The 15,371-nt window shown below is 43.6% G+C and overlaps 1 protein-coding gene across 1 annotated transcript in view; it reads left to right on the forward strand.

Annotated features, from left to right (window-relative positions):
* The window catches only part of LOC144493945 (dynein axonemal heavy chain 8-like), a 1,745,965-nt gene that overhangs the window by 339,437 nt on the left and 1,391,157 nt on the right, over positions 1-15,371 (forward strand). The window contains exon 15 of the mRNA XM_078213522.1: positions 6,992-7,189. Coding sequence (XP_078069648.1) covers positions 6,992-7,189 — 198 coding nt within the window. The remainder of the gene's footprint in view (positions 1-6,991; positions 7,190-15,371) is intronic.

Below are 15,371 nucleotides of genomic sequence, written 5' to 3' on the forward strand. Positions count from 1 at the left end.
AGTCTTCTGGCACTGTTCCTGTAGACAATGGCGACACAAAGATCAAAGCCAAAGGCTCCGCAATCTCCTCCCTAGCCTCCCAGAGAATCCTAGGATAAATCCCATCCGGCCCAGGGGACTTATCTATTTTTACCCTTTCCAGAATTGCTAACACCTCCTCCTTATGAACCTCAATCCCATCCAGTCCAACAGCCTGCATCTCAGTACTCCCCTCGACAACACTGTCCCTCTCCAGTGTGAATACCGACGAAAAATATTCATTTAGTGCCTCTCCTATCTCTTCAGACTCCATGCACAACTTCCCACTACTGTCCTTGACTGGCCCTAATCTTACCCTTGTCATTCTTTTACTCCTGACATACCGATAGAAAGCTTTAGGGTTTTCCTTGATCCTACCTTCCAAAGACTTCTCATGTCCCCTCCTGGCTCTTCTTAACTCTTTCTTTAGGTCCTTCCTGGCTAACTTGTAACTCTCAAGCGCCCTAGCTGAACCTTCACGTCTCATCTTAACATAAGTCTCCTTCTTCCTCTTCACAAGAGATTCAACCTCCTTAGTAAACCACGGTTCCCTCACACGTCTGCTTCCTCTCTGCCTGACAGGTACATATTGATCAAGGACGCGTAGTAGCTGTTCCTTGAACAAGTTCCACATTACAATTGTGCCCATCCCCTGCAGTTTCCTTCCCCAACCTATGCCAGCTAAATCTTGCCTAATCGCATCATAATTTCCTTTCCCCGAGCTATAATTCTTGCCCTTTGATATATACCTATCCTTTTCCATTGCTAAAGCAAACGTAATCGAATTGTGGTCACTGTCACCAAAGTGCTCATTTACCTCCAAATCTAACACCTGGCCTGGTTCATTACCCAGTACCAAATCCAGTGTGGCCTCGCCTCTTGTTGGTCTATCTACATACTGCGTCAGGAAGCCTTCCTGCACACATTGGACAAAAACCGACCCCTCTAAAGTACTCGAACTATAGCTTTTCCAGTCAATATTTGTAAAGTTAAAGTCCCCCAGTACAACTACCCTGTTACTTTCGCTCCTATCCAGAATCATCTTTGCAATCTTTTCCTCTACATCTCTGGAACTTTTCAGAGGTCTATAAAAAACTCCCAACAGGGTGACCTCTCCTTTCCTGTTTCTAACCTCAGCCCAAACTACCTCGGTAGACGAGTCCTCATCGAATGTCCTTTCTGTCACTGTAATACTGTCCTTGACTAACAATGCCACACCTCCCCCTCTTTTACCACCTTCCCTGCACTTACTGAAACAATGGATATAGTTACTCCAGGAAAGGAAAATAGATGGGTGACAGTGAGAGGGGCTGGGAGGAAGCAGTCAGTGCAGGGATCCCCTGTGGTCGTCCCCATTGGCAACAAGTATTCCGCTTTGGATACAGTTGAGGGGGACGACATACCAGTGGTGAACTCCAGTGAGCGGGTCTCCAGCACTGAGTCCGTCCCTGTGGCTCGGGAGGGTAAGGGGGAGAGCGGGAGGGCAATAGTTATTGGGGACTCATTAGTTAGAGGGATAGATAGGAGGTTCTGTGGCAGCAAAAGAGACTCACAGATGGTATGTTGCCCACCGGATGCCAGGGTCCGTGACGTCTCAGACCATGTTTTCCAGATTCTTAAGGGGGAGGGGGAACAGTCACAAGTCGTGGGACACATTGGTACCAACGACATAGGTAAGAGAAGGGACGGGGATTTAAAACAGGAATTTAGGGAGCTGGGCTGGAAGCTGAGAGCCAAGACAAAACATGTGGTCATCTCTGGTACATTGCCGGTGCCACGTGATAGCGAGTTGAGGAACAGGGAGAGTGTGCAGTTAAACATGTGGTTGCAGTGATGGTGTAGGAGGGAGGGTTTCAGCTACGTGGATAATTGGAACACATTCTGGAGAAGGTGAGACCTGTACAAACAGGACGGGGTGCACCTGAACCAGAGGGGCACCAATATCCTGGGAGGGAAATTTGATACGGCTCTTCAGGGGGATTTAAACTAATTTGTCAGGGGGGGTGGGAAAAGGAGTTGTCGTCTCGAAGTCAATGTTGGGGGGTGAGGTATTGGGGAAGGTATCAAGGTTAAGGGTGGGTACCGGTAGACAGGAAGGTGGGTTGAAGTGTGTCTACTTCAATGCAAGGAGCATCCGGAACAAGGTAGATGAACTTGGGGCATGGATTGGTACTTGGGACTACGATGTTGTGGCCATTACGGAGACATGGGTAGAACAAGGACAGGAATGGTTGTTGGACGTTCCGGGGTATAGATGTTTCAGTAAGTGTGGGGAAGCTGGTAAAAGAGGTGGAGGAGTGGCATTGTTGATCAAGGATAGTTTAACGGCTGCAGAACGGCACTTTGAGGGGGATCTGCATACTGAGGTAATATGGGCTGAAGTAAGAAATAGGAAAGGAGCGGTCACATTGTTAGGAGTTTACTATAGGCCCCCAAATAGTAATATAGATGTGGAGGAAGAAATTGCTGAGCAGATTATGGATATGTGTGGGGGTCACAGGGTAGTTGTCATGGGGAACTTTAACTTTCCAAATATTGATTGGAACCTTTGTAGGTCGAATAGTTAGGATGGGGCAGTTTTTGTGCAGTGTGTGCAGGAGGGTTTCCTGACACAATATGTGGATAGGCCGACAAGAGGTGGGGCCACATTGGATTTGGTACTGGGAAATGAACCAGGCCAAATGTTAGATTTGGTTGTGGGAGAGCACTTTGGAGATAGTGACCACAATTCGGTGTCTTCTGTTATTGCAATGGAGAGGGATAGGGCCGTACGGCAGGGCAAGGTTTATAATTGGGGGAGAGGTAATTATGATGCGATTAGGCAAGAATTAGGGAGCATAAGATGGGAACAGAAACTGTCAGGGAAAGGCACAAATGAAAAGTGGAACTTTATCAAGGAACAAATACTGGGTGTCCTTGAGAGGTATGTCCCTGTCAGGCAGGGAGGAAATGGCCAAGTGAGGGAACCATGGTTCACGAAAGAGGTGGAATGTCTTGCAAAAAGGAAGAGGGAAGCTTATGTAGGGATGAGGAAACAAGGTTCAGATGGCTCGATTGAGGGTTACAAGGTAGCAAGGAATGAGCTGAAAAAGGGGCATAGGAGAGCTAGGAGGGGGCATGAGAAGTCCTTGGCGGGTCGGATCAAGGAAAACCCCAAGGCTTTTTACTCTTATATGAGGAATAAAAGAATGACAAGGGTGAGGTTAGGGCCGGTCAAGGACAGTCGTGGGAATTTGTGTATGGAGTCAGTAGAGATAGGAGAGGTGATGAATGAATACTTTTCTACAGTGTTCACCAAGGAGAGGGGCCATGTTTTTGAGGAAGAGAAGGTGTTACAGGCTAATAGGCTGGAGCAAGTAGATGTTCGGAGGGAGGATGTACTAGCAGTTTTGAATAAACTGAAGGTCGATAAGTCCCCTGGGCCTGATGAAATATATCCTAGGATTCTTTGGGAGGCAAGGGATGAGATTGCAGATCCTTTGGCTTTGATCTTTGGGTCCTCACTGTCCACGGGGATGGTGCCAGAGGACTGGAGAGTGGCGAATGTTGTTCCTCTGTTTAAGAAAGGGAATAGAAATGACCCTGGTAATTATAGGCCGGTTAGTCTTACTTCGGTGGTTGATAAGTTGATGGAAAAGGTCCTTAGGGATGGGATTTACGACCATTTAGAAAGATGCGGATTAATCCGGGATAGTCAGCATGGATTCGTGAAGGGCAAGTCATGCCTCACAAATTTGATACAATTTTTTGAGGAGGTAACTAAGTGTGTTGATGAAGGTCGGGCAGTTGATGTCATATACATGGATTTTAGTAAGGCGTTTGATAAGGTCCCCCATGGTCAGCTTATGATGAAAGTAAGGAGGAGTGGGATGGAGGGAAAGTTGGCCGATTGGATAGGTAACTGGCTATCTGATCGAAGACAGAGGGTGGTGGTGGATGGAAAGTTTTCGGACTGGAGGCAGGTTGCTAGCGGAATGCCACAGGGATCAGTGTGTGGTCCTCTGCTATTTGTGATTTTTATTAATGACTTAGAGGAGGGGGCTGAAGGGTGGATCAGTAAATTTGCTGATGACACCAAGATTGGTGGAGTAGTGGATGAGGTGGAGGGCTGTTGTAGACTGCAAAGAGACATAGATAGGATGCAAAGCTGGGCTGAAAAATGGCAAATGGAGTTTAACTCTGATAAATGTGAGGTGATTAATTTTGGTAGGACAAATTTAAATGTGGATTACAGGGTCAAAGGTAGGATTCTGAAGACTGTGGAGGAACAGAGAGATCTTGGGGTCCATATCCACAGATCTCTAAAGGTTGCCATTCAAGTGGATAGAGCTGTGAAGAAGGCCTATAGTGTGTTAGCTTTTATTAACAGGGGGTTGGAGTTTAAGAGCCGTGGGGTTATGCTGCAACTGTACAGGACCTTGGTGAGACCACATTTGGAATATTGTGTGCAGTTCTGGTCAGCTCACTATAAGAAGGATGTGGAAGCGCTGGAAAGAGTGCAAAGGAGATTTACCAGGATGCTGCCTGGTTTGGAGGGTAGGTCTTATGAGGAAAGGTTGAGGGAGCTCGAGCTGTTCTTTCTGGAGTGGAGGAGGTTGAGGGGAGACTTAATAGAGGTTTTTAAAATGATGAAGGAGATAGATAGAGTGAACGTTCAAAGACTATTTCCTCGGGTGGATGGAGCTGTTACAATGGAGCATAACTATAGGGTTCATGGTGGGAGATATAGGAAGGATGTCCGAGGTAGGTTCTTTATTCAGAGAGTGGTTGGGGTGTGGAATGGACTGCCTGCAGTGATAGTGGAGTCAGACACTTTAGGAACATTTAAGCGGTTATTGGATAGGCACATGTAGCACACCAGGATGATAGGGATTGGGATAGCTTGATCTTGGTTTCAGATAACGCTCAGCACAACATCGTGGGCCGAAGGGCCTGTTCTATGCTGTACTGTTCTATGTTCTATGTACTCTCTAGTTCCCCTTCGGTTAATTCATCTTTGCTTTGGTTCCCACCCACGCACCCCTTCTCCCCCTGCCCCTGCCAAACTAGTTTAAATCCTGCCATGAGTTGTTTTGTAAGGTTAATTTTAACTGTGTAAAGGTAATCCTATGTGTTTAAGTTTTCCTTCCTTTTGTTATCAAAACTTTTAATTTAATATGTAAAATCCCAAAGTGTTACTGGATTTTGTGGCTTCTGAATTCAATAAACATATCTTCTCATGCTCAGACAACAACAAAAAAGATATGTGACAAGTTTGCCAAATACTACCTTTGGGATTTGGTTTTCACAGCAATTAACTTCTGCTGGATTATAACACTCAGTATTAACACAAAGTGGTGTTTTGACCTTGTTAGCTTATTACAATAAATTTAACATGAAATTGAACTAAAAATGGTTGAGTTGCACCAAAATCTAGTGCTCAGGCTTACTTACTTGGTAAGCAATGGGTAGATATCTAACACATGGAATCCTTCTCATTTTTCTTCTCAGTCACACACACCTATGCCTGTTAAGCAGATATAAACAAGTGGAAAATGAACCCTGGATAGGGTATTTTGCTCCTGCTTTCATCATATGGGTTTGGTGAGAGGAGTGGAAAATCTGCTAAGATGCACAAATCACTTTTCAAAAAACGTAAAAGTATGATGTGATTTTCCCCGCTTCCCACCAGTGGCTAGCATTGAACATCAGGAATTTCCATGCATTAACATCTCCTTATCAGATCTCTATGCCTGAATCATCCCCCATAAGAAAATCCATTCACACTGGCGTGAGAATAGACCAGCGTGAATCATAGAATCTTAAGGTGCAGAAGATGCCCTTCGGCTCATCTAGTCTGCACCTAGACATTAGAAACACTTGAACTCCCATCTAATCCCATCTGCCAGCATTTGGCCCATAGCCCTGAATGTTAGACATGCCAAGTGCTCATGCAGATACTTTCAAAAGGATGTGAGGCAACCCACTTCTACCACCCACCTAGGTAGTGCATTCCAGACCAAAAATGTTTTTCCTCAAACTGCCCCCCCCCAACCTTCTCACCCTCCCCTTGAATCTATGTCCCCATGTGACTGACCCTTCAACTAAGAGGAGCAGCTGCTCCTTATCCACTCTGTCCACGTCCCTCATAATCTAGTACGCCTTGATCAGGTTGCCCCTCAGTCTTCTCTGCACCAACAAAAACAATCCAAGCCTCCTCAACCCCTGTTCATAACTAATGATGAGTGGTCTCCCTCGTGGGCACCTGGTGAGCAGACCTCCCAGTGGAGCTCAGGTGAGTGCATTATAAGAGGGGGTAGAACTGGGAACTGCCCTCTGTCACTACCTGGGCACTGTTCCTGGAATTGCATATGCACAGCCCAGGCACTGCCCCTGGCATTGCCAGTGCCAGTTGGTGATGTCTGGGTAGTGCTGGAGGTTGCTTGGCAGGAGATGTGTGGATGGGGGGTCCTGGTTAATGCTTGTGCACTAGCATAAAATATAGTGCCCCGATCTTCAAAAAGGTTTTGTGACTTTGTGGGACCTGCCCCTTGCCATTTTCTTTACTAAATCCAGGAGGAAAAACAGAGAAAACTGTCATCGGTGACGGTGGCATCAACACCACTTTTCCTGCCCGCTATTATTCTTTGCCGATATTCAGGAAAATTTTGCACTATGGTTTTGGTTTCTGATCCAGCTTACGGTTGGGAGAATTGGCTAAGCTGATTCTCACATACTCATTACATGCAAAATAACAAGGTGGTGAAGTAAATGTTCTTGAGAGCCCTGTAAAATTCATTGGCTACAAAATCCAGGATGGAATGCCAAATGTAATTTTTATCATTTGGCATTAAATTTGGACATTTTGCAAGTTTCTGCCTGTTAATGCATGATATTAAAAATACACGTTATTGATGTAAATTAATAGAATAAATGTAAACATTTTCTAAAATTGTTTGGAATTAATATCATCAATATTTAATTATATTTATAGATCACAGAAATGGTTGAAGCAACAAAGACATTTTCTGTATTGAAGAATTCTACAATTGAAGGAATCGAGATCCTAGCAATAAAATACCAGAATATTTATTTGAATCTCAAAAAGAGTCATTATGACATTTTGGACCCTCGGAAGAAAGAATTTAATTCAGACTATGCTGTATTCATGAAGCAAATCTCCGATTTAGAGGTAATAGGCTGAGCGAGTGGGCGAGGATTTGGCAGATGGAATATAACGTTAGCAAATGTGAGGTTATCCACTTTGGAAGAAATAATAGTAAATTGGAATATTATTTAAATGGAGAAAAATTACATCGAGCGACTGTGCAGAGGGACCTGGGGGTCCTTGTGCACGAATCGCAAAAACTCAGTCTGCAGGTGCAGCAGGTGATCAAGAAGGCGAATGGAATGTTGGCCTTTATCGCGAGGGGGATAGAATATAAAAGCAGGGAGGTCTTGCTGCAACTGTACAAGGCACTGGTGAGGCCGCAACTGGAGTACTGTGTGCAGTTTTGGTCCCCTTATTTGCGAAAGGATATATTGGCCTTGGAGGGAGTGCAGAGAAGGTTCACCAGGTTGATACCGGAGATGAGGGGTGTAGCTTATGAGGAGAGATTAAACAGATTGGGTCTGTACTCGTTGGAGTTTAGAAGGATGAGGGGTGATCTTATAGAGACATATAAGATAATGAAGGGGCTGGATAGGGTAGAGGTGGAGAGATTCTTTCCACTTAGAAGGGAAACCAGAACTAGAGGACACAGCCTCAAAATAAGGGGGGGCCGGTTCAGAACAGAGTTGAGGGGGAACTTCTTCTCTCAGAGGGTAGTGAATCTCTGGAATTCTCTGCCCATTGAAGTGGTGGAGGCTTCCTCGTTGAATATGTTTAAATCACGGGTAGATAGTTTTCTGATCGATAAGGGAATTAGGGGTTATGGGGAGCAGGCGGGTAAGTGGAACTGATTCGCTTCAGATCAGCCATGATCTTATTGAATGGCGGGGCAGGCTCGAAGGGCCAGATGGCCTACTCCTGCTCCTATTTCTTATGTTCTTATGTTCTAATATCAGTGAATGGATATTTACACTATGGATAAAGGAAGGGAGGGAGATATGGTAACATAATGATAATGTTACTGCAATTGTCCAGAGGCTCAGCATAATTTCCTTGGGACATATGTTTAAATTGCTCCAAGGTGTTAGAGAAATTAAAATTCCACTAATTAATAAAGATGGAATGCAATGATAGTTTAATTAACAGTAGTACTAGTGGATTGTCATAAAAACACATCTGGTTCAATATTATCCTTTGGGAGAGGCATTCTGACTTCCTTCATCATCTGCCCTACAAATGGCTCCAGTGTGATTGCCTCTTAAATGCTCTCTGAAATGACCTAGTTAGCCAGTCAATTGTGTCAAACAGTTCTAAAGGAAGAGGTTCCAAAAATGTCCTCAACCCGAGTGATGATGGAGCCAAGCACATCTGTTCAAAAGGCAAGGCTGAATCACATGCAACCACTTTCACTCAAAAGAGCACTTAATCCATCTCAGCCTCCTCCTGAGATTGCCACCATTATAGATGCCAGTTTTTAGACCATTTGTGAAATCATGAAACAACTGAAGTCATTAGATACAGCAATGGACTCTGACAAAATCTCTCCTGTAGTAATGAAAACTTGTGCTCCAGCATTTGTTATGCCCATAGCCAAGTCTTCCCGTACAGCAACAACACATTCAACAGTGTGGAAACTTGCCCCAGATATGTCCTGTACATAGAAAGTAGGGCGAGACAAATTGGCCCATTACCTCTGTAAAATTCACTCTCTATTGTTAGGGTGCCAGCTCAGAGACCCCAAGGTATATTATGAGGTTAGACTAGACACCAACAATGTTTCTATTTTGGCATAAATGTGAGGAAAGGATTCTTTTACTCCAGGAGTAATTCCACTGACAAATTAGAGAGTATTTTTTAACAAAACAAGCTTTATTCATAACACAGTTTAAATATAACTAATAAAATGAAACAGTTTATCTCTTAACCATTGAATAATCTTTAATTATAAGAAGAAACAACTTTTAACTTATTACTATTCTGTTCCAATTGCACAATATTTTTCTTAGAGATGTTAACCCCACTTCAAAATAATTGGCAAATCCAGGCATATGTGCTTTAACTTGGTTAACAGTCTTGGAGCTTTCAGAGAGGGGGGATGAGTTTCAGCAGCTTGCAGAAAGCCTCTGACTTCAGGTAATTTCCAGCCAGAACTCAACTCTAAAACTGAAACTAAAATCTGCACAGAATCCTTGTGACAGACCTAACTCCTCCCATTAATCTAATATCACATGATCCTGTCAACCCTGTTTGAAATCTCAGGAGAACTTAAGTAAACAAAAATGCACTTATTCTTCTGCTAGCTAAGCATGTGCACAGCTAAAATAATTATCCTGCTTTCCAGCATCTGCTTTATTCTTTTCAGACAAACCAACTGTTTGCAACAAAATACTGAACCTTAAAGCAGTCCCCCAAATGTAAAATATATTAACAGCACAATATTCATAGAATCCTTACAGTGCAGAAAGAGGCAATTTGGTCCATTTAGTCTGCATCGACAACAATCCCACCCAGGCCCAATCCCCGTTGCCCCACATATTTACCCCACTAATCCCTCTCACCTATGCATCCCGAAACACTAAGGGACAATTTAGTATGGCAAATACACCTAACCCGCACATTTTTGGACTGTGGGGGGAAACCGGAGCACCTGGAGGAAACCCATGGGGAGAATTTGCAAACTCCACAGAGACAGTGACGCAAGCCAGGAATTGAATCCAGGTCCCTGGAGCTGTGAGGCAGCCGTGCTAGTCACCATGCTGCCCACATTGCAACACCTCCCCCCTTAAAAAAACAAAACGAAAAGATGGCTTCATTTTTCTAAAGCCTTGCATTTTTCACACTGTTAGTACTCTATACGATACACCTTGTTACATCAGAACATGCAAATTTAGGAATTCAGGGAGAGGGACTGTGACGTTCTTGAGCAAATTGACATAGGGAAGGATAAGGTATTGGAGGTGTTGGCAGCCTCTCCAGGTCCAGATGAATTGAGCCCTAGGCTGCTGTGAGAGGCAAGGGAGGAGATTTCAGGGGCTCTGACCCAAATTTTCAACTCCTCTCTGGTCACAGGGAAGGTGCCAGATGACTGGGGAATAGCTAATGTAGTTCCACTATTTAAGAAGGGTTGTAGAAATAAACCAGGGAACTACAAATCAGTGAGTCTCACATCAGTGGTCAGTAAACTATAAGAGAAACTTGTGAAGGAGAGCAATTATCTCCATTTGGAGAGGCAAAGCTTGATCAGGGATAGTCAGCATGGCTTTGCCTACCTAACGAATTTGATTGAATTTGAGAAATGATCAGGTGTGTAGATGAGGGTAGTGTGAGTCAATGTAGTTTATATGGATTTCAGCAAAGCCTTTAACAAGGTCCCACATGGGAGACTTGTAAATAAGGTAAATTCATAAGGGACACAGGGTAATTTGATAAACTGGATTCAAAATTCGCTCAGTTGTAGGAGACAGATTGTGATGACAGATGGCTATTTTAAAGACTGAAAGCCAGTGTCCAGTGGCATAGCACAGGGATCTGTGTTGGGCCCCCGATTATTCTTCATTTATATAGATGACATAGATGACTATGAGGGGGGTAGGATTAGTAAATTTGCAAATGACACAAAGATTGGCCAGGTGGTTAACAGTGAGATGGAGTGTCTTGGGCTACAAGAAGATATGGACGGAATGGTCAAATGGGCAGATACGTGGCAGATGGAATTTAATCCTGAAAAGTGTGAGGTGATACACTTTGGAAAGAGTAACTTTACAAGAAAGTTTTCAATGCAAGGTAGGACACTGGGAAGTTTTGTGGAACAAAGGGACCTTGATGTGTTTGTCCACAGATCTCTGAAGTCGGAAGGGCATGTTAATAAGGTGGTGAAAAAGACATATGGGACCTTTATCATTCGAGGCATAGATTACAAAAGTACGGAAGTCATGTTGGAGTGAGGCCACAGCTAATGTACTGTGTGCAGTTCTGGTCACTACATTTTCAGAAGGATGTGATTGCACTGGAAGGGGTGCAGAGGAGATTCACCTGGATGCTGCCTGGGATAGAACATTTAAGTTATGAAGAGAGGCTTGGTTTTTTTTTTGTTGGAGCAGAGAAGACTGAGGGGCGACCTGTTCGAGGTGTACAAGATTGTGAAAGACGTGGATAGAGTGGATGAGGAGCAGCTGTTTCCTTAACTGAAGGTCAGTCATGAGGGGACATAGGTTCAAGTGAGTGACATTGAGTTTACGGGGTATGTGAGGAAAAACCTTTTTACCAAAAGAGTGGTGATGGTCTGGAATGCACTGCCTGGGAGGGTAGTAGAGACGGGTTGCCTCACATCCTTTAAAAAGTACCTGAATGTGGACTTGGCACATCATAACATTCAGGGCTATGGGCCAAGTACTGGCAGATGGGATTTGGCCGGAGATCAGGTGTTTGTAATGTGTCAGTGCAGACTCAATGGGCTAAAGGTCTTCTTTTGCGCTGTATGATTCAATGAAATTTAACAAGAGTATAGTCAAATTCATTTTTTCTTTTCCAACGTTGATAGCTCCATCTTTCTACATGTCATAGTCATGATAAAGCATCTGCAATCACCTTCTCTCTTCCTGCTTTACTCGACACGCTGCTGTTCTTCAGCTGCTTCCTCTCCCTCATCAGAGGCCTCCTTCTCTTCTTGATCCTGCTTTGATTCCACGTCCAAGTTTGGTTCCATTGCCATAATTGTTACCTAATTCTGGTGATGTCCTCAGAGCTGGGCAGTATCCAGAGTATAAAACTTTACTTTGAATGAAAACTGCCACAAACCACTTTCGATGTGGTTTTTTAAATTTCCTTCGCTGAGTCCATCCATTTCTTTTGATTTCCAGAACCCTGAAATGTCAAAATGAAATAATCTTCTTCAGAAGGTTGAGGTGCTGACAGATTTTGTCAAAGTGAACGTGTCCCTTTGCACACTTTCTTAAATTCACATGTGTTCAAGGCTACCCAGCCCTGTCCCATTTCTTTTTAACTGGCCTTAGTTCCTTTGTCAGATAGTCCAACTCCCCCTTTTGCTGTGAAATGGTACACTCAAAATTCTTCCCAGAGTCTCCAATTGTATATCTTTCTGTTCCAATGTAATTTATTAATTCATTTGTTTGTTCTGGACCTTCATCATCATTTTCTGCATATTCTTTGACTTCTTGGTGTCAGGATTTGTTGTAATTATGGTTTTAGCGATCATAATGGCAGCCATTCTGCTGCGAAAACCATTGCAAATTACTCAAACATCAGCTATGAACAGTGTTGCTTCCTTAGGTATCCATGTCTGTGCAATCTGTATAGATTCATTTTTCCAGCAGTCCATTTGGAATTATGGTACAGTTTCATGAAACAGTCATACTTCAAGTCATTGTCCTTTTCTTCTGTCTGCAGTAGTAAAATACTTCTGCTCCTCAATCTCCAACTTGAGATTGATCTACATTTTTCTGTTCATAGATGATGAGCTGCTGTTGTTAGTTTCTGCTCAGGTATAGTTTCTGCTCAGGTACTTTCAACAACTCAGGTTCAGGCTATAAATTAGTTAATTTTTCTTGCATCTGTCTCCTAACCTGCTCACTTTCCTTATTTACATCATCATCCAGAAACTTGTTCTCCTTCTCTGCCTTCACCAGCTTCACATTGCACTCATCTACCTTCCATTCCTGATTTCATTATCTGAGATTTGTAGCTACCATCAGCCTTTCATGGTTTTTGACCAAGACTTTTGGCTGCTGCACCGCAGACTGAGCAAACATCAGCTTCTCCTTCTGAACTTGTGCCAACTTGAGTGGATTAAGTTTATATACAAATGTTGCATAATTGGAATAGCATTTTTGACATCTACATCATGCACAATTCTTTTTTATTTGGTTTATTATTGTCACATGTATTAGTATACAGAGAAAAGTATTGCTTCTTGCACGCTATATCGACAAAGCATACTGTTCATAGAGAAGAAAATGAGAAAGTCCAAAATGTAGCATTACAGTCATAGCCAGGGAGTAGAAAAAGATCACCTTGATGTGAGGTAAGTCCATTCAAAAGTCTGACAGCAGCAGGGAAGAAGCTGTTCTTGTGTCGGATGATGCGTGACCTCAGACTTTTGTATCTTTTTCCCAATGGAAGAAGGTGGAAGAGAGAATGTCTGGGGTGGATGGGGTCCTTAATTATGCTGGCTGCTTTGCCGAGGCAGTGGGAAGTGTAGACAGAGTCAATGGATGGGAGGCTGGTTTGCATGATGGATTGGGCTACATTCACAACCTTTTGTAGTTCCTTGTGGTCTTGGGCAGAGCAGGAGCCATGCAAACACCTAAAAACTTGAAGCTTTTGACCATTTCTACTTTGTTCCCATTGATGTAGACAGGGGCATGTTCTACACTACGCTTCCTGAAGTCGATGACAATCTCTTTCGTTTTGTTGACATTGAGGGAGAGATTATTGCCGTCGCACCAGTTCACCAGACTAGTACTTTAGTCCTTTGGTACTTCCCAATTTATTCCTACGTATGGTTCTAAGTGATCGTAATAATGATTTCAGGTCAAATTGATTTTCCTCTGGAAGGTAAGTCAGCAAATTCTCACAATTCTGGAGTGCTTCTTCACCATCCAGTCTAATTTGAGGAATATCAGATTCAGAAACATCTGGATTTGTTTCTTCTCTCCGAGTTGTAACGACCAACACCTCCAGTTTCTGCTTTCCTTCCCTATCAAAATGCCGTTTGAACATTTTAACTTGATACACTCCGTGAGTTTGCCTTCTATCTGGCATTCTTATCAAAAGTTTTATTTTCTTATTTCATTCTTGTCACAAGTAGACTGACATTAACACTGCAATGAAGTTACTGTGAAAATCCCCGAGTTGCCACACTCCAGCGGCTGTTCAGGTACACTGAGAGAGAATTTAGCATGGCTAATGCACCTTACCAGCACGTCTTTCAGACTGTAGGAGGAAACCGGAGCACCCAGAGAAAACCCACGCAGACACGGGGAGAACGTACAGACTCTGCACAGTGACCCAGGTCCCTGGTGCTGAGGCAGCAGTGCTAACCACTGTGTCACCGCCTCACTTAATTATCTTTCATTTGATAAAGCACGCTAAACTTTGCTTTTAATTGTTCATTTACTGCTAACAAAATTGCAATTTTTTGATTTTTTGATTTTTTGAAATTATAGGCCGGTGAGCTTGACGTCCGTGGTAGGGAAGTTGTTGGAGAGGATTCTTAGAGACAGGATGTATGTGCATTTAGAACGGATCAATTTCATTAGTGACAGACAGCATGGTTTTGTAAGAGGGAGGTCGTGCCTTACAAATTTGGTGGAGTTTTTTGAGGAAGTGACAAAAACGGTTGATGAAGGAAGGGCCGTGAATGTCGTCTATATGGATTTCAGTAAGGCATTTGACAAAGTCCCACATGGCAGGTTGGTTAAGAAGGTTAAGGCTCATGGGATACAAGGAGAAGTGGCTAGATGGGTGGAGAACTTGGACATAGGAGACAGAGGGTAGTGGTCGAAGGGTCTTTTTCCGGCTGGAGGTCTGTGACCAGTGGTGTTCCGCAGGGCTCTGTACTGGGGCCTCTGCTATTTGTGATATATATAAATGATTTGGAAGAAGGTGTAACTGGTGTAATCAGCAAGTTTGCGGATGACACGAAGATGGCTAGACTTGCGGATAGCGAAGAGCATTGTCGGGCAATACAGCAGGATATAGATAAGCTGGCAAATTGGGCAGAGAGGTGGCAGATGGAGTTTAATCCGGATAAATGCGAAGTGATGCATTTTGGAAGAAATAATGTAGGGAGGAGTTATACAATAAATGGCAGAGTCATCAGGAGTATAGAAACACAGAGGGACCTAGGTGTGCAAGTCCACAAATCCTTGAAGGTGGCAACACAGGTGGAGAAGGTGGTGAAGAAGGCATATGGTATGCTTGCCTTTATAGGACGGGGTATAGAGTATAAAAGCTGGAGTCTGATGATGCAGCTGTATAGAACGCTGGTTAGGCCACATTTGGAGTACTGTGTCCAGTTCTGGTCGCCGCACTACCAGAAGGACGTGGAGGCGTTAGAGAGAGTGCAGAGAAGGTCTACCAGGATGTTGCCTGGTATGGAGGGTCTTAACTATGAGGAGAGATTGGGTAAACTGGGGTTGTTCTCCCTGGAAAGACGGAGAATGAGGGGAGATCTAATAGAGGTGTACAAGATTATGAAGGGGATCGATAGGGTGAACGGTGGGAAGCTTTTTCCCAGGTCGGA

The sequence above is a fragment of the Mustelus asterias genome, chromosome 5, assembly GCF_964213995.1.
Source record: "Mustelus asterias chromosome 5, sMusAst1.hap1.1, whole genome shotgun sequence".
NCBI lineage: Eukaryota > Metazoa > Chordata > Chondrichthyes > Carcharhiniformes > Triakidae > Mustelus > Mustelus asterias.